The following is a 17,505-nucleotide window of genomic DNA, read 5'->3' on the forward strand; positions in this document are numbered from 1 at the left end:
ACCACCAGCTCTACAATCACCAGGACCAGGACCAGGACCAGGACCAGGACCAGATCTACTAGAGGCTGACTGTACTGAACTCGGGTTTCACGCACATTTTTTGGCTTTTTTTTTTGTTTTTTTATGGGCATTTCATGACTTCATATGACGGCTATAACTTCTTGTCACCTGCGAAAGTCAAGATACTTTTGGTTCCTGTCAATGACTGTACGGTTGTCAATTTCAGACGATTTGCCGCTCTTCTAAAGAACAAGGCATGCGAGCTTTGGCTGAACTGGCTCGCCAGCCAGCCGGAGGAGAAACAGGCGCTGGAATGGTGTGTTTTGCCCGAGTTTTTGGCGGAGCCAACAGACAAGAACCAAGTGTATTTGCATGAGTTTGAGCCGTTTCGCAAGGTGTTTGTTGTCATTGGGATTGGAATAGGAACCGGGGACAGCGAGGCGTGCAACCAAGAGAATATCTCGCAGTTGAAAAAACTATACTCGACAGCTATTGTTCACGATACCGTTTTCTTTGAGTGTCTGGAGCTGGCGATTGAAGACCAGCTTCGACGAATATTTTCCGCTTTTAAAGCATCGTTGCGCGAGTACGCCTCGGCGTATTCGGCCATCACGTTGAGATCACCTGTGTCGATAACCGATAGTCATGTTCTCACTAGGACGATAACGCAAGCTCAAAAGCGACTAAGCGCGGGCTCGACGTCATTTAGAGCTTCGTTCAATGGAAGCTCGGGAGATTCGCCCAAACCTAGCGCCGAGAAGCCCAGGGCTGCGGAAAAGGCCAAAACACAATCAAAGTTTGCTGGCCGGCACTCAAAGCTCATGGGCAATTTCCACCTACTTGCGGGAGAGTATATCGAAGCCATCACAAGCTTTACCGAGAGTCTCCTGTCATTGAAGCGCCATGATGACTATTTATGGCTTGGAAGCGCCTTGGAAGGCTTGGCAGTGAGTGTTTTCCTTTTGGAATCGGTCGGGGTAAAGCCCCAGCTCGACCAATCTATCATCACCATACTAAACGTGTCCAAAAGCTCGGTGATGGAGTCCGCCAACGGTAAAGTGCGGAGATCGTCGGTGGAATCAAACGGCTCTAGAGCATCGGCCGCATCCCCCAGGAACTCGATGGGCTCAAACGGATTCAGTCTCCCGCTTTCGTTACTCCTGGATATCAACTCGTTATCACTATATGAGTTGCTCAAAATTGTCCTCACAAAGGCGATTTACTACTACAGTCAAAGCACTTCCGATCTAGAGAATATGGTGCCCGATGTCGTCTACATTGAATGCATCTTGCGCAAAATCGGTCTCATGGTGGGAACCAGGGTTGGTTCTGTTGATGACCCCGTCATGGAGCTCGTTCTTCACCGCGAAACATCCGACTCAAGTGCGTTTCTGAACCAGGACATCTTTTGCGATATCGACAAAATCTTTCTGCTCCAATTGGTTGACTTGGATGTTTTGGACCAGTGCAAAATATTCTCATTCGTTGCCAGTGTCTATCGCAGTTTGCGATTTTACCGAAAAGAGGCCTTTATCATGAGGTTCCAACTAATAGCACTAATGCCGAAACTCGGCAATCACAACCAGATTGCAAATGTAAAAGAGCTGTTGGAAAGAATTTTTCATCTTTATGGGATAACGGCGTCACCCGAGAGTTCAGCTCGCGATGCAAAACTCCATTCTCAGGGCAGGTGGACCTCTTTACAGATCCAAGTACTCAAATTGGCGCTAAACATTGCCGAACTTTCAAACGACGATGAAATGTTATCGGGGCTTTGCATCTTGACCTTGACCAGATTTTCACATTGCCTTCCTGTCGACGACCAGAATAAATTGCGCACCAAGATTGAAGAGCGCATCAAATCATGCAAAGTGCCTTATTGGGACCCCTTTTTAGTCCGCAAGGTGAAGTTTGTTTCAACAAGATTGAAGGAGCAAATGATGCCATTTGAAAACCATAACCACCAACACGGCCAAGCGGCCGAGGGTAACTCGGAAGCATTCTTTGACCCTTACAATGTCAAGCCTGAGGTAACCCACGTTAACCGCATTGTCGTAAAAGACGAGCTTCATCAGTTGAAAGTCACACTACAGAACCCACTAGCTTTCGAGATCGAGATCAATGACCTTGAAGTTGCCTGTAAAGGTGTCAAAGTGGTGACTCTTAAAGATTTAACCCAAGTTGCCAATCTTCAGCAGCCGGCATCAAATATAAACTCGCCGGTGTTTAGTAAGCTCCGAACAGCGAAAAAAACCCCAACTCTTGGATCTGCAGCAGTCAAACCAACCCTTGTCATTCCGCCATTTTCTGTTGAACAAATCATGGTGACGTTCAAAGCATTGGAGGTGGGAGAGTTGGAGATCGAAGGGTTCTATGCGCTGGTTTGTTGTTGCGAAAAACAGTTTTTCCCAATCATTGACAAGGAGGTTGTCCATTCCTCGTTTCGATTCGAGTCCGAGGCTGAAAATAATGATATCAATAATGATCACAATAACAACACTAATAACAACAATAATAGCAATAGCAATGGTAATGCTAATGGTAATGGTAATTCAAATAATGATACTACTCACAATAATAGCAAGGAGGCTGCGATAGACGTTTTGTTTGCCAACTTGAAACTGCACGATCTCGAGACCCGCGCCTTGCACCGCACTTTGCCCTTGACGGTGATCAAGCCCCAGCCGTCTTTGCAGTTGAAAGAAATTCTGCTTTCCAGCGGCTGGGTTATGCTTTTGGAAGGCGAAAGTGTCGATTTTACCGTGACTTTGGTCAACGATTCGCACGAATCAATCAACTACTTGTCATTTTCATTTTGGGATTCCGCCATTGATGTTTTAAACAGACGGCTCAGGCAGATGAATTTGCACGCGGCCGAGGTTTACGATGTAGAATGGCAGTTGCTCAACTTCAAGTCTTTTAAAATCAAAAACAAGGGCATCATTGGGGAGACAATCAGGCCCATGGAGGAACTCACCATCGAATATGAGGTCACCGGTAGAAAGATGATGAAGGAGCTGCGGATCACATTGGATTACGCCCACAGATCGCACAAGCAATCCTATATCAAGCAGTTGGACATTGCGTTGAATGTAACGGTTATGCCCAGTATTGAAATTGTCGGTTGCGATATCGTCCACTTGTTTTCCAAAGCCACGATGCTCAACGGCAATCTCCCTGACGTAGTCAAGCCTGCTCAGGTGTTTTGCAATTTGCACGAGGTCAATGAAGCTGAGTATTGTTTGCTAGTGTTGGACTTGAGAAATTCCTGGAGCGATGATTTACAGTGCTTTTTAAAGTACGAGTCATTCAAGGTTAACTATATTATTGAAAATAACAAAACCACACGGTTTATCTTGCCGATGAAGAAAATCTCCACGCAAGTCGAGAGCAAGCCCGTCCCTTCGCTTCGGAAAAAGCAATTCATCAAGGACTACAGCTTAACTGAAGCCGAAGAGGAACAGATGAGAAAAATGTTTTGGTTGAAACAGGATATTTTGAACAAGTTGGAGGGAACATGGAAGACTGTCGAGGGTAAAAAGCAGAAGCAGGGGGTCGTTGATTTCCGAGGACTCAAAATGACACCAAGAATGGCGAGAATTGTTGTCCGCAATGACGTCACAGTGGAAACGCACTTATTGTCAAATAATGAGGAAGTAGTTGAACCTGGCAATTTGAAAGTTGACGAATACTACATTCTCCGCACCACCATTCGAAACGACTCAAGTGAGGAAATTCGAGGGCGTCTTCGCCAGCTCCCATTGGCGGATACCGACAACCCTGATCGGCAAGTTTCCACGGACCGGAAGATACTAATAGAAGGAAGCTTGCACAAGATGAGTCCCTTGGTTCCGCAGCAGTCTAGCGTAGTCATGGATGTGAGTTTCACCATCATTGAGCGCGGCGAGTATGAATGGAGGACAATCTTTGACTTTGGGAAATGCCAAAGCCTGAAACCAATTGACATCGTTGTTTTGTGAATAAACAAATTAAAAAAATAAAAAAATTCAAACAATCAAGAATTAAAAATCAAAAAAATCAAAAAATCTATTCCGTATACAATTATTTCTTTACTCCTTCGATTTTGAACGGCAAAGGCTGGGCTCCTTCGCTCTCCAATTTGGCAATATACCTCTTCCGCACTATATCATTGAATCTCTTTTCCTGGAAGTATTTGACCCAAGTATCTATGCAATCCAGTTCGAACTGTTTCTTGAGGGCTGCACATTTCTCGTTGACTTTAGGGAGTTCTGCTGGATCCAAGGAGTTGTCAATGTGGTTGTCATTGAGGCATTGGAAAAACCTGTCTCGAGAATCCCAACATTTCCGACGCAGTGCCTTATCTGGTGCAACGTCCATCTTTGCCAGTCCTGAGTTGAGTCCCATTGCTATGCTTTGCTTTGCTATGCTATTGTTTTCCTTGGTTTGCCTTGTCTTGAGCAGTGTGTGGGGAGAAAAGTCGCTAATTTTTTCAGAGTGGGTTCGAATTTTTTTTTTTTTCATCATCTCTCTACTTGCCCTTGGCCCAAACCATTCCACTCTGCTTCAACAAGTCGAGTCCAACGTGTATTATGTTGAGTTTATCTATAATTCAGTGGTCTATATAGTGTCTATTAAGCTCTTCATACTCCGCTGAATACTTTCTTGATCTTGTTCAAATCGTAGCCAGCATTAAGACAAAGTTGGAGCAATATTCTGGCCTTTTGCGGATTCAAGTATCCGCCAGCGACTGCATTTTCAAACGGTTTGCCGTTGACTTTGGGCAATGCGCCAATGGGGATCATGCCGTCCATTGACCTCTTGCTGTAGACAATGGGGAACTCAGGATCAACCAAGCTTGCCAAAAGAGCATTTGTCTTTGACTGAAGCGAGCCTGCGCCCATGGTAGCTATCACGAGTCCTCGCGCCTTGGTGTTTTTGAGCACCTGTTCAATGATCTCGTTATCGAAACCCTGGTGGGCGTAAAGAATGTGCACTTTGGCGAGCTCGACATTGGGGGCCACTTGGAAGAGGGTCATGCCGAGCGGTTTCGCTGGCGGGAAGAAGAACCGCACTTGGTTATTGACAAATGTGCCAATGTACCCCTGGCCTACGGACTTGAAGGTGTCCAAGGTGTTGGCGTTTGACTTGGTGATGTAGAAGCCCGAGCCTATTCTGTCGTTGAGAGAGGTGAGCACTCCTCTGCCGTGGCTGTCGCGCGTGGCAGCAATGACAATTGCTTGGTAGAGATTCATGGGTCCATCTGAAGACATGGCCGTGCTTGGCCTCATGCTGCCGCTGAAAACGATGGGGATATCGGTATCGATGGTCGATTGGATGTAGAATGCAGTTTCTTCGAGGGTATCAGTGCCATGGGTGATCACGATACCGTCGTAACGAGGGAGATCTTTGACAATCTGGTTCCGCAACATTGTGACTTCTTTGTGGTCGATTTGAGATGAGTCGATATTCAACACTTGCTCGTACTCAAGGAGGCACGTCCCTGACAAATCGGGCATTTGGCTGATGAGTTCTTCAATCGTCAAGTCAACTTCGTAGTCGGCAGTGGCGTGAGCCAGCTTGGCTTTTGAGGCAATGGTTCCGCCTGTTCCCAAGATTTTCACCGTTGGAAGCAGCACTTCTTGGTCACTAATAGCTGCTGCGTCTGTGGAAGCGTAGGAGTTGGAGCGGTATTTGAGCCTGAAACCAGCATGGTCGGCTTCGGTGACGAAATCGGTGACTTCTACTTGGCTGCAACTAGCATTTTGGTCAGTTGAGTTCAGTAGGTGGACGTAGCTGGTAACAGGATCGGCCATTGTTTTTTTATCTTCAATCTGGTGGCTCTGGGGTAAATCAGGCGAGTCAGGTGACGGCGGAAGGACGTTTGATACTATCGTATCTCAAAGCACAATGCAACAACGGTCAATGCTTCGGAAAAACTTTTTGCGCTTGTCGCTCATTTGGTAGCATCGTGCCGGCTACAAGAGGCGCAATGGAGTGGCAGAAGGTGGGGAGTGGCGAGTGGGGGGGGGGGCCGGTAGTTCTTTCTCCTAGGTGGTCCAAGTTCAAAAAAAGGGGGGGGGGTAATAGACATTGTTTGAGCCGTAACGAGAGCATGAAAGTAGGCTGACTTTAAAGGCTTCCGATTTCATGACACGCAAATGCGCCAAGGGCTGCTCTGCTATCCGTTTTCTTGGATGTGTTGATTTTTCCGAGTTAAGGTGGCGCTATAAAAACCCCCCTAAATTTATTTCTCCGTTATATTTTCCTTCTGCCATGTCCTCGACCTTCTTTTATTTTACCCCCAAGGCCAACCTCACTCGAGCCAGACCACAAAATGGCACGCCCTTATGGCAGCGTTGAGAATATTGGCACGGGACAAGTCCCCAGGCTCAAGCGGGCCTACCTCTCCATGGCCTCGGAGGTTACCTTGAGAAGAGAAGCCAGGGCCAATGTGACTGAAGAAGACTTGGAGGCAAGTCACGAGCTCTCCACGGATTTGTCCTCCGAGCCGCAAACGAGTTTCTTGCCCCCGTTCAACACTTTGAAGCCCAACTCACGAGTCACGTTTGATCAAAATGTTGTGAGGTTGCCTGAGTCTAGAACTCTGGGATGTACTGGCAGTGTTGGTGGTGCCGCTGGTGGTGGTGCTGGGACGCTTGATAGAGGAGGAATGGTGATGGTAGCTCCGCCATACCAAACAATTGAAATTTCCAACTTTACCCAAACGCTTTGCAAGGAGTTGAGCATCAATCTCCATGGAACGACGCAACAAGATGTCTTTAAAAAGCTATCAGAGTTGAAGAAGCTGGTCAAAGCGGCGCAGTATCAGGCAACCAAGTATTCTGACGACTACCATGAGGCTGAAGAGAGACTCTTTGCCATTCAAAAGGAGAATGCAAGGCTCCGGCAACAGTTGGAGGAAAGTTCAAGCGAGGCCAGGAAAACCGTGCAGCACTTGTTGGCGTGCAAGAAGGACTTTGAGACGCTCGAGGCTGATCTGAACAAGAAATTGGAACTGCAAGATGCGCGGATCAGCAAGTTGCAAATTGAACTCGCTGCCAATGAAAAGAAACTATTGCAGTTGACGCTGGAGAATGAATCCCTCAGGGACAAAGCTGCTGCTAACGCCAGGAACGACGACAAGGCCAAGGTTGCCGAGCTTGAAAAGCGCAACCAGAATCTCAAGCGGGACCTTGCCGATCTCAAGGAAAGAGAAAAGAAACTTGGCGCCACCATTGAGGACTTGAAAAGACAGGGACAGAGTCAGGGACAGAGTCAGGGACAGAGTCAGGGACAGAGCCAGGGCCATTCCGGTCGCGGTAAAGCTGATTCAAGCAAAGACTCGTCAAGCGAGGTTCAGCACTTGGAAAAGAAAATAGCTCTGAACAAGGCCAAATACGTCAAACGGTTGAATGCCGTTAAAAACGACTTGGGTGCCGTGATTGACCAGTTGGCAGTGGAGATTGCCATGTTGAAAGATATCATCAAGCTGCACTTGGATAAAGTCACCTCTACCGAAGCCCACTTTGTCTCGCCGATCGAGGAGATAAAAGCCGAGTTGAACAAGAAGCTCTTCAACTCGCCCGGCTCCGAGCCCAACGTCTTGTATCTCCGTCAACTATACGAGAACAGATACATCAATGCATTGAGGGAAAACCGCGAGTACCACGACTCGTACAAGATCAGTGAAAAGCTAGCCGCCAGTTTGCTCAAGTTCACTTGTGGCTATTTCGAAAAGTTGATCCCTCAAAACGAGAAAGTTGCTTATTTAAAATTGCTTGTTGACGAATTGCACAAGAGAAAGAACCTCAAGTCCAACGACTTCAACTTGGTCCAGAAGATTATTGAGATTTTCGACTACTTGTTTTCCGAAGTGCACATGAAGATGGTGGAGGTGGAGAAGAATGCCATTCCAAATTTATGAAACTAAAAAATATGACCATTTGAAATCTTTGTATAGCTATTGATTGACCCCGAGTAGTCCAACACGATATGTTCAGAGAACGAAGAACGATAATGGCCTCTTCATTCGATGAACAGACGGAGGAGGAGTCTTTTGACCTTGAACCTCTTTTGCTGTTGATAATGGTGGGATAATACATGGCGGCACGATGGGTGCAAATCTCCGCACGGGCAACGCGTCTTGAAGTTTTCTCGTGAAGATTGTAACAAATTTCTACAACGAGCAGCGCCAAACTCAACTGCAATCAACAAAAAACCCCTACAAGAAGAGCTCACGCTACACACGTTGCTCATGACCAATGAGGGCCTGGAAGAGGTCCACATTCTTCAGTGTCGAAGAGAAGACCATTATCAGGATGAAATCCCCGGCGAAGAAGAGCTGCCGTGTCGGCCACAGCAATCTTTGACGCAACTACTATCCGGTGACCAGCTGCGGAAACGGCAGCGACGAAAGAGTGGCGACACGAGGAAGAGAGCCAGGGTACGAGAGGGTGAGAACCTTGATGGTACTTTAATGGAGGGAGATGAGACCATCGACTCCACGGCAACGTTGGTGGAAGAATATAACCAACCGAGCTTTTTTGATTCATCAGCTAGTGATACTGGAAAAACACTTGCAGACGCAGAACAAGTGACTCTACTGAGTAGGGGAAGAAATGGCGTTCTTCGACTGCAACTCGCAAACGACGAGGCCGCAAGCAAAACCCAAATCGAGGGCATTCCAGAAACAGAACTGCTTACGTATCCACGGTTCTTTGACTCTGAAGATATTCGAGACTTGGAGGATAAAGTTTACAATCAACTTGAGTCTACCTCAATCAAGGATTTTTTAATCAGGAGAAAGTTTGACGGGATGGTCAAGCTCGCGTTGCCGGCAGATAAACTTCGAAATATCCTAGCAAATCGTCCCGTGGTCGACCCCCTGGTCGAAGCAGATGCTGTGAAGAGAGCGACATCCGCTGAAACAGCAGTAACAACCGACGCGGAAGCTTGTGACTCGGCGCTTAAATCAAACTCAGAGTACACCAAAACATTAGAAGAAATGGTTTATTCCAATTTAAAGTCTACTTGCCTCAAAGATTTGCTTTCGCGAAAACGACGGTTTGATGGAGTTGTCACTTTGAAGTTGGACTCTGAAAAATTGAAACGTTTGCAAAATGAGGATTTGAGGAAGCAAACTTGTGCCAATGGAACGAGGCTGATTGATAGTGAGATAGATCCAGTCTTGAAAAACGAGATGGCGACAAAGAAACTCAACTTGGGGGCAGACAACAATGGAAGCTTGGTAACTACCAGCGATCCCAAAGACTCACTCAACATAGGACTTATCCCCCCGCGGTGGGGAGAATCTCAAGAAAGTGAGCTTTTAAAGAACTACAAGTCCGCTTCGATTGGCGAGATTCTAGCAAGACGCAGTTTCAATGGGAAAATAATCACTCTGAAGTCGAACAAGGACCACTTGATGAAACTAGAGTCCCAGCTGCAGAAGCCGTTGGAAGCCAAACGCAGTGGCCCTAAACCAGCATTGAACTCGCTTTTTTCAAGTATGATGCGAGCGAGCCGCATGTCGCATCAAAGTTCGAGCCATTCGCACAAGGAGTTTAGGCTTCCTCAACTATCGCGGTCGGAATTTTTGGTGTTGGACCAGTCTCTGGAAAACCAGCTGTTTTCCGTTCCGAGGAGGAAAACATATGTCTCCCTCGATGAATTTCGTGGTGAGGTTCCCACAACTATTGATGAGAGAAATGAACCGCCAAAAAAAATTTACACTTATGAACCTGCCGCAATAGACTCTCCTAGGGAGCACGCCTTGCAGCGGCTTCCCAATTTGCACAAGAATGGACCTTTGCGAGCCATCCTTAATATGATAGAGTTGCAGAACTATAAACAAGGCATGTGGGTGGACATGTTTCAACCTCGGTCAATGGACGAACTACTTCTCCATAAGAGGGCAATTCAACAGCTTCGGCACTGGTTTGCGGATATTTTTATGAGAGTGGCAAATAGTAGCGTTCCCCGCAAGCAAAAATCAAACAAGAAACGAGACAACTTTGTTGTGTTTGATGATGACGATTTGGAATCGGTTGAACATGTGCTGCCCGTTCTAGTGCTACAGGGCAAGTCTGGATACGGAAAGTCTACTGCCATCCATACTGCCATGAGAGAAAGGCAAGGATATGTTCACGAGATACACTGCGGAGACCAGCGGGGAAGAAAAGATGTCTTTAACAGCTTGAAACAGTTTTGCACTTCGCATGACGTGACCAAGTACGAAGAAGGGTTGGTCTTGTTTGACGACGTCGACATTATCTTTGACGAAGATCAAGGCTTTTGGAAAATGGTCGAGGACATCTGCAGCATTACAAAGAGACCAATTGTCTTGACTTGTGAGGATCTTGCCACCGTTCCCGATTGCATTTTGGATTGTGCTGAAGTTATCGAATTGGACGAGTATGCCATATCTAAGAAACTTGTAAAGGATTATGTCTGGTTGTGCTGTCTTGTGAATGGGTTTGACTTGGATCTGGCGATTATTGATGAAATTATAGGAGAGTCGCAAGACATAAGAAAGTGTTTGATGCAGTCGCAGATCATTTGCAGCATACCCGGGAAAAACACTGTAACTGCAGTCAAAAAACCGGCCCGAGATGAGCAAGTACCGGTCAACGAAAATGTCCTGATTTATGAAGAAACCAAGTTGATCGATCAGAGATCGTGCAATGACTTGACCAGTGCCCTGCTACACCTTAACCTACACGATGAAGAAGAAGACGCGATTGAGCAGTCTGCGAGAGCACAGAAGCTCGACAAGTGGCGTGACGACAGTGTTGAATTCTTTGGGTCTCGATCGATTTTCGCATACTTTCGAAACACGAGGGCGAATAACCCGAGTCCTCCCAGTTGTGGAGTACCCCAAGATTCCTGTCTAGTGTCTACCGCAACTGACCCATTTGTGTTGGAAGTTTTGCCATTTGGCAGGGTGTGGCAAGTGTTCCAAACGGAGATTGACCAGTTTGAAAAGAAAGCCACGGAGGAAGGTAAGCTGAGTCTCAAGCAATTTTTGCGGTATAGAGACTTTCAGTACGCTTCCAACCTTGACGAGTCGTTGCGTGTCGATTATGACCAACATCCTTTTCTATAATGTATCCTTCATAGACAATTTATTTTGGACCATAGCATAGCATAGCATAGCATAGCATAATAGAAACGGAATGAATTGTTAAAGAACAAATAAAAACTTTTCTCTATACGATTGAATCTAACTACTTTCATGTCTACGTCGAATCGAGGTCTCTTCTTTATGCAGCTTCAGTGAATGGAGCAGCACTGCAAGTGAGTCCAGGACCCTCGGTGATTGTAGAGGGAGGATCAGTGCAAATGTCGCCAAAAGTCTTGCTAGCTTTATCCAACGAGTAATCATCCGTCTTGTGTTTCTTTCGTTGGATCAAAACAGGCAACAAGACAGCATTTTCAATGGGATAATCTCTGTGGCCAATGACTTTCAAAATCGAGCCAATTAAACCGGAGTGCGAAACCAAGGTGATGACCTTGTCGTCCTCGGTGGTGCTATCCCAGATCTGGTTCAAGAGCGATGCGGCTCTATAGTCTCTATGTTGCCCCGTTTCCCTCTTGGAGGCACTCCACAATTCATCGTTTGCGCTGAAGCCGTCTTCGAAATGGACCAGGGGCCAGTTGGCTTGAATGTAGGATTGAGGGTGTCTCTTGCTTTCAGTTTGGATTCCGTACGTTTCCCTCGCGAATTCAACCACCAAGGGACTCTTATTGGAGATGCCCTGCCATGAATGCTGCCAAGTCTGCAAAGTTCGTCTCAAGGGGGAAACATAGAATTTGTCAACTTGAGGGAGATTGGCGGTGTTTTTGATTTGAGTGTTGAGCTTGGTGCATTCGTCGATCCCTTGTTGAGTCAAGAGTGCATCGGCCCATACTTGGCCGTTGTAGCCGTCTTTCTCCTGCCAGTAGCAGGTCCAATCCTGGGATGGCGTGGGGCATTGGTGGACGCCAAAGCCGTGTCTTATGATGAAGAAGAGCTTGTGGTAGGCGTCCGTTTGACCCACGACGTCGCTCCAGGAATACTCATTTTTCAAACCAAAGTTGTGGCTGTAGTTGACTTGGTTTGGCGAGATGTCCAGGTCGCTTTGCTCGAAGTAGGTGGCTGACGATTCGAATTTGGGGAAGGTGTAGCTTTTGGCGTTGGTGAAGACTAGCTGCGAAAGAACGGGGAGGATGAAAAATGGCCAGATCATTGCTGGAGTCATGATGCGAGAGGGAGCTATAAAAATAAGGAATCTTCAAGAGATACGAAGAGAAGCATTATATACAGCTGGACCTTCGTATAGATATTCCATTGGGGCCCCACACGTGGAGGACTGGCGTGGTTGTGGTGGTATTGAATTGAGTTGGTTAATTGGTTGTACCGCATATAGTGACGAACAATGCAAGTAAGGCGGCTTAGAATGGGGACGATCCGTCCCGCGAGCTGAAAAGTTTTTGGGGACAATTGGACAAACTATAGTGGTTACATACACTGTTTTATTTTTGGAGAACATAACCGTGGATAGTGCATGCCCCATATGGGTTGCAGCTGCTGAGCCCTGAGTTGATTTGTCTCTAGTTTGCTTTGCAATATGATAACTCCTATTGTTCCTGTGTTTTAAAGAACAATCTTGCCAAAAAAATAAAAGGAAAAATTGGGCTTTGAGGTGGCCCACGATGGTCGGTGCTGACCAATTGGAATCTACGCGAGCTGCTTTATGTTGACCGTTTGAATGTATGGCTCGAGAGATTCATTGTGGCTTTGACCTTGACTTTGCAACCTGTTCAAGACTGGTGGTACCAAGAACCCCACATGGTCAAGCAAAGTATGATCGTTGAATGAATTCTGGTCAGTTTTCATTGACCAATGCACCAGTCCCTTGTCACACGTCACTTGTTAATTGTCCAACTTCAAACAAACTTCCATTCTTCACCCAGAATTGAACAAGGAGATTTGTGAAACACGTTTTCACCGTTGGGTGAAGGGGGGTTTTTTGTTTGAATAATGTGGATATTTCCACTCAAATGAGTCTAGTTCTGGTTTTCACCATCCCCCCTCCAAAAGACCTTGCCGCTTTATGCTTGAAATCCGTCTTTTGCAACCGCCTCCACGCTTCTTCGATGTGGAAAGGCATGATAGGAGACGCCAACTCGTCAGGCTTGTCAAACAAATACTTCCTCTTTTTCGGCTCTTTTTCCTTTTTTATATTTTTCTCTCGTTGCAATTGCGTCAATTTATCCTCTGAGTTCTTGATATTCATTGCTTCTTCAGTTAACGAGCAAACAATTTCAAAAGTGAGGAATCCCAATATGTCAACGACATCGTCGTTGGGCTTTGAATCGCACAATTGTGCCATCTGCGCCCATTCTCTGAATCTCTTGGCTTTACGAAACGTGAATGAGGCTTGTCTACACTCGGACCAATGAACATACTCTTCTCGCGTCATGTTTCTAGTCCTATCATCGGCCATTTTCAATCTTTTAAGCGAGGCAATCGACGCTGCTTTCTCTTCTTCGTCAACTTGCTCATTATCCTCGGCCGTTTCCAAATGCTGTTCGCTAAACATAAACTGCAACTCCCACGGTAAGCGAATCTTGGACTTTTTGTACCGTGAAAGCATCTTGGAGCTATCGTTGGAGATCTGGCTGCCCGGTGCGCCTGCTCCACCTGCTCCACCACCAACTCCACCACCCATGCCTCCGCCACCGGCAACTGCATCGGCACCACCGTCAAACAATGCCTCGGTGCCTCCTCCTTCTTGGTCCTTGGCGTTTTTACGCAAGTCCTTCCACGATAGGTAAGTGCGCAATCGGTTCACTTTGGCCTTATCGTGTCTGATTAAAAAGATGACATCCTCAGGAGCAATCGACTTCGAGCCTCGACTATTTGCTGTTTTGGTTGTTTGCACAAGGATCTCAATCACCTGGCCTCGTACAATGTCCTCTATTAGCGAAGTGGTCTCAACGGGGGGGTCGTTGGTTTCGCCCGAGACAAACATCATCTGCTGAATCTCTATCCGGTACTTGTACTTGTTCTCACTCGACATGACTCCAAAGTACTATGTGCTTGAACTATTGTTTAACTGGTGGTGGTTTTCACCTTTCAACTCTTGTATCATCCAGTTGTACTTCTTGCCTGTTGTAGTTGAGTGTCGCAGACTCCAGTGTCGTGAAAATACGGAATCCCCGGAATCGACACTGGAAGCAGCGCTCCCAGATGTGCGCTCCCAAGTGTGCGCCTCTTCTTTGTCTGACGCACCCGGTGGTTTATAAAGCGGTGAAAGAAAAAATTCTCATCTTCACCACATCTTTCTTCTTCTTCTACAGGGCAAGACCAATATGATGATTGTATGTTTAATCAAAGTTTGAATCAGCATTCGAGATGCTTATTTAAACTCATTCAATAGTCGGAAAAAAAAAGAAAGAGAGAAGAACCAAAATTGGGGTGAAAATTTTTATAGGATGAGTCCGAGTGCATTTGGCTCGAGACGTAATGTCGATGTGGAAAAACCCTAGCTACCTTATTTTTATTTGTCTGATATTGAATCTTCATTTCCAATGGAGGTTTCCTTTCTTTCTTTGTTTAAAGAGAAATTGTTGTTTGAACAATTGTACTAACTTTCTGCTAGAATTGATTGTGATTGGTTTTAATTGTAACTGGTAAGTGGGAAACTGTGCACGAAGTCTTACTGCGGACCTATGACAAAGTATGTTTTGATCTATTATTCTCTCTATTTAAACGTGTCCAAAGAGTCGTAAGCCGTCGTCCACAATCAAGTCCTGTTCATCTCCATCTTCAGCCTCGGTGTTCTCCTCTTCATTCATGTTGACTTTTTGACCCAACAATGAAGCGAAAAACTCGTCTATTTGGTCATCGTTCCATTTCCAGCCACCGGTGGACGATTCGAAATTGGCAATCTGGTCTTGGACATGGAATCTCAATTTCCTACCTTTAGATGCCTTGGTATCGACATTATTCGACAACTTGTTGACCTTTTGAGCAGATTTGACCAAGGTGATGTTTGTGTTTGAAGTTGGATCCGAAGATTGAACTTTCCTATCGACTAAGTCATTGAGCAAGACACGGTAAAAGTCTTCATCGTCGAAAATATGTTCAATTTCTTGTCCTTGCGTTTTCGTCTTGCGGGTGGTCTCCACGGGGATATCCGACTCTGCTAGTGGTGGGGTCGTATTGGTTTCTTGAGACTCGGTGTAACCAAGGGGGCTAATCTGTTTTCTATTCAATTTGGTTCTTTTCACTAACCTATCCATATCAGACAAATTGTTCTTGACTTGTTGTTCAAATGACTGGTTGATAGTTTTGAATTTCCCAGCATTGATTGCGCTACTTCCTGATGAGTTTTGCAACTTGGTTGACCATTTGTTTAGGATGTTTGAACGTTGGCTCTGTAATCTCTCATCGGCAATGCCTGTCGCTAAGGAGTACTCCTTGAGTGTTCTTTTCTTACTTGATGGTGGTTTGATTGGAGTTTGTTCCAATTGCGATCGAAGTTTGAAAATGCTTTGCAATACGTTATACAATTGCGACTTTGCATCTTGGACCAATTCGTCAGATGCATCTGACTTGTGGTCTTGGTACGAGTTTGCGTTGTAGGGCAACTTGTTAGCAGCATTGACCGATTTCTGAAACTTGATTCTAATATCGACGATTTTGTCATATGTCTTGTGTTGTTTTTGGACGGCGTACCCTTTTAATGAGTCGTCGATTGCCGATTGGGATAATCTCTTGACAATGTGGGAGCGTTCTTTTTCCATTAGCTGTTTGATGAGCGTTTTCTTGTGATGTGAGGCACTGGATTGGTTCGGCAGCTCCCCTGCGCTATAGCCTGCCTCTTCATCATCGTCTTCTGGTTCCAGTGGGGACTCACTGGTTCCGTCAGGGGCGTCAGAAAACTCTTGTGGCTCCAACTCCTCGTTCTCGTTTTCATCCTCCTCGTCCTCGCCATCGTCTTTGTCTTCCTCTGCACCTGGCTGGTCATACAAGTCTTTTCTCGATACAACGTCTCCCGTATATCTTTTACCTAGACTCACCCCTTCCCGGGTCCGCAATTTAGACTTTGAAGACGAGACATAATGCTGTTTTTTCGACTCCTCATCGGACTCCAAAGTTTCAGACTCGTCATCTTGTTCGCCCTCCTGATGCTGGAAAATGTCCCGGTCCTGTCTGCCCGAGTCCAAATCTTCAATGTCATAGTCGCTCTTGCGAGTAAAGAGACTGGATATCTCGTCAGATAGTGATTTTTTCGCCATTACTTTGTTCACTGTTCACTTTATCCCTTGTTGCTCTTGGTTGTGGTTGTCCAAGTGGCTAATAGTGAACGCGATGCGCTTCGCACTCTAATTTTTTTTTTTCATTTTTTTTTCTCTTTGGCAGCAGTTGTACAGTTGAGCTGTTCTGGTGGTGATTTGCACCACTGTCTGGCACACGATGCTCATCATTCAAGAGGTTTCCCAGCCTATATCAGTTACAACAGAGTATATGAGCATTTACTACGCTACTGCTGGCTCAGGTGCCATATCTTTTACCTCTCTCTAAAACTAAATGCATGGTTAAAAAAAAAAAACAGAAAACATCTACCCTGAGCCGCTTTGCCTCGGTGATTCGCTTGACTTGACATACCTTGATCAGACTTTTTCCCAAATTGACGTGTGGAGAGAAAGACATCAAAACTATCTCACCGTCCCGTGGTTTGAACATGTGGGTTCTACAAGTCAATCACTGCTGCTGTCCCTTTTGGCTGCTCTTTTTTGCTGCTATTAGGTCACGTGCACGGGTCTCGACGTACCCACACTTGGTAGCAGCCTGTCATTTCTCGTGTGTATAGAGTATTTCCTGTTCAAGCCACAATGTAAACACTGGCAATTTAAGGAGAGAGAGGGGGGGCTATGCGGGAGAAGCAGCAAATGGGAAAAGGGGGGGCTGGTCACGTGATGGCTATTGTTCTGCCCGGCACGTGACTGTCTTGCAACCGATTGTTGCTAGAAACCTCCCCTGTAAAGAGGCTACAGTCAGATTTACAGCATCCGTCAAAACAAAGCAGCAGCAACACAGGCGCTGCTTAACGGGTTAGGTTTAAGTCAGCTCAGTTGGTTAGTTGCCGATTTTTAAATATCTCAGGTTAAGCTGAGTTGAGCTAAGTTGAGTGGTTGGTTTTTTTTTTTTTTTTGGTTTATTTTGACGTTTTGACGTATTTTCAAACTGATCGCCGGTGGTTGCATCTTGGCCTCGGTTAGCACTGGGCTCGAAGTGCGTTGGCTTCGGTGCCAATCGATCGACGAGATCTGTGTCGCTCCGTGTTGGTGGAAATCTGCAGATTTTATGTCATCTTGACAACTACGATACCGTCTATGGGGGTCTCTCTCGCTCTGGCACCAAGACGAGAGCAATTCACAGCCCCAGGAACAGGAACAAGAACAAGAACAAGAACAATAGACAGCTGCCGGCGCGTCATTCAGCCGATCATCTTTGCTGCAGCGTCTGGTTGC

The 17,505-nt window shown here is 46.1% G+C and overlaps 8 protein-coding genes across 8 annotated transcripts; 3 read left to right on the forward strand and 5 right to left on the reverse strand. All coding sequences in view use genetic code 12, as the record gives it.

Annotated features, from left to right (window-relative positions):
* Positions 1 to 134: 134 nt before the first annotated feature.
* Positions 135 to 3,980, forward strand: LODBEIA_P19920 (uncharacterized protein; the record flags this gene model as incomplete). The annotated part of the gene is made up of 1 exon (XM_066971941.1): positions 135 to 3,980. One exon carries the CDS (start codon positions 135 to 137, stop codon positions 3,978 to 3,980), a length of 3,846 nt encoding a protein of 1,281 aa, XP_066828930.1.
* An 82-nt stretch (positions 3,981 to 4,062) lies between these two features.
* LODBEIA_P19930 (uncharacterized protein) lies at positions 4,063 to 4,386 on the reverse strand (the record flags this gene model as incomplete). The annotated part of the gene is made up of 1 exon (XM_066971942.1): positions 4,063 to 4,386. One exon carries the CDS (start codon positions 4,384 to 4,386, stop codon positions 4,063 to 4,065), a length of 324 nt encoding a protein of 107 aa, XP_066828931.1.
* Positions 4,387 to 4,622: 236 nt separating this feature from the next.
* Positions 4,623 to 5,795, reverse strand: LODBEIA_P19940 (uncharacterized protein; the record flags this gene model as incomplete). The annotated part of the gene is made up of 1 exon (XM_066971943.1): positions 4,623 to 5,795. The coding sequence occupies one exon, from the start codon at positions 5,793 to 5,795 to the stop codon at positions 4,623 to 4,625; it is 1,173 nt and encodes a 390-aa protein (XP_066828932.1).
* A 521-nt stretch (positions 5,796 to 6,316) lies between these two features.
* LODBEIA_P19950 (uncharacterized protein) lies at positions 6,317 to 7,906 on the forward strand (the record flags this gene model as incomplete). Its single annotated transcript, XM_066971944.1, has 1 exon — positions 6,317 to 7,906. The coding sequence occupies one exon, from the start codon at positions 6,317 to 6,319 to the stop codon at positions 7,904 to 7,906; it is 1,590 nt and encodes a 529-aa protein (XP_066828933.1).
* A 330-nt stretch (positions 7,907 to 8,236) lies between these two features.
* LODBEIA_P19960 (uncharacterized protein) lies at positions 8,237 to 11,086 on the forward strand (the record flags this gene model as incomplete). Its single annotated transcript, XM_066971945.1, has 1 exon — positions 8,237 to 11,086. One exon carries the CDS (start codon positions 8,237 to 8,239, stop codon positions 11,084 to 11,086), a length of 2,850 nt encoding a protein of 949 aa, XP_066828934.1.
* Positions 11,087 to 11,243: 157 nt separating this feature from the next.
* Positions 11,244 to 12,221, reverse strand: LODBEIA_P19970 (uncharacterized protein; the record flags this gene model as incomplete). Its single annotated transcript, XM_066971946.1, has 1 exon — positions 11,244 to 12,221. One exon carries the CDS (start codon positions 12,219 to 12,221, stop codon positions 11,244 to 11,246), a length of 978 nt encoding a protein of 325 aa, XP_066828935.1.
* Positions 12,222 to 13,019: 798 nt separating this feature from the next.
* LODBEIA_P19980 (uncharacterized protein) lies at positions 13,020 to 14,045 on the reverse strand (the record flags this gene model as incomplete). Its single annotated transcript, XM_066971947.1, has 1 exon — positions 13,020 to 14,045. One exon carries the CDS (start codon positions 14,043 to 14,045, stop codon positions 13,020 to 13,022), a length of 1,026 nt encoding a protein of 341 aa, XP_066828936.1.
* Positions 14,046 to 14,733: 688 nt separating this feature from the next.
* Positions 14,734 to 16,269, reverse strand: LODBEIA_P19990 (uncharacterized protein; the record flags this gene model as incomplete). Its single annotated transcript, XM_066971948.1, has 1 exon — positions 14,734 to 16,269. The coding sequence occupies one exon, from the start codon at positions 16,267 to 16,269 to the stop codon at positions 14,734 to 14,736; it is 1,536 nt and encodes a 511-aa protein (XP_066828937.1).
* Positions 16,270 to 17,505: the final 1,236 nt, after the last annotated feature.

Source organism: Lodderomyces beijingensis (assembly GCF_963989305.1).
Source record: "Lodderomyces beijingensis strain CBS 14171 genome assembly, chromosome: 2".
Taxonomy (NCBI): domain Eukaryota; kingdom Fungi; phylum Ascomycota; class Pichiomycetes; order Serinales; family Debaryomycetaceae; genus Lodderomyces; species Lodderomyces beijingensis.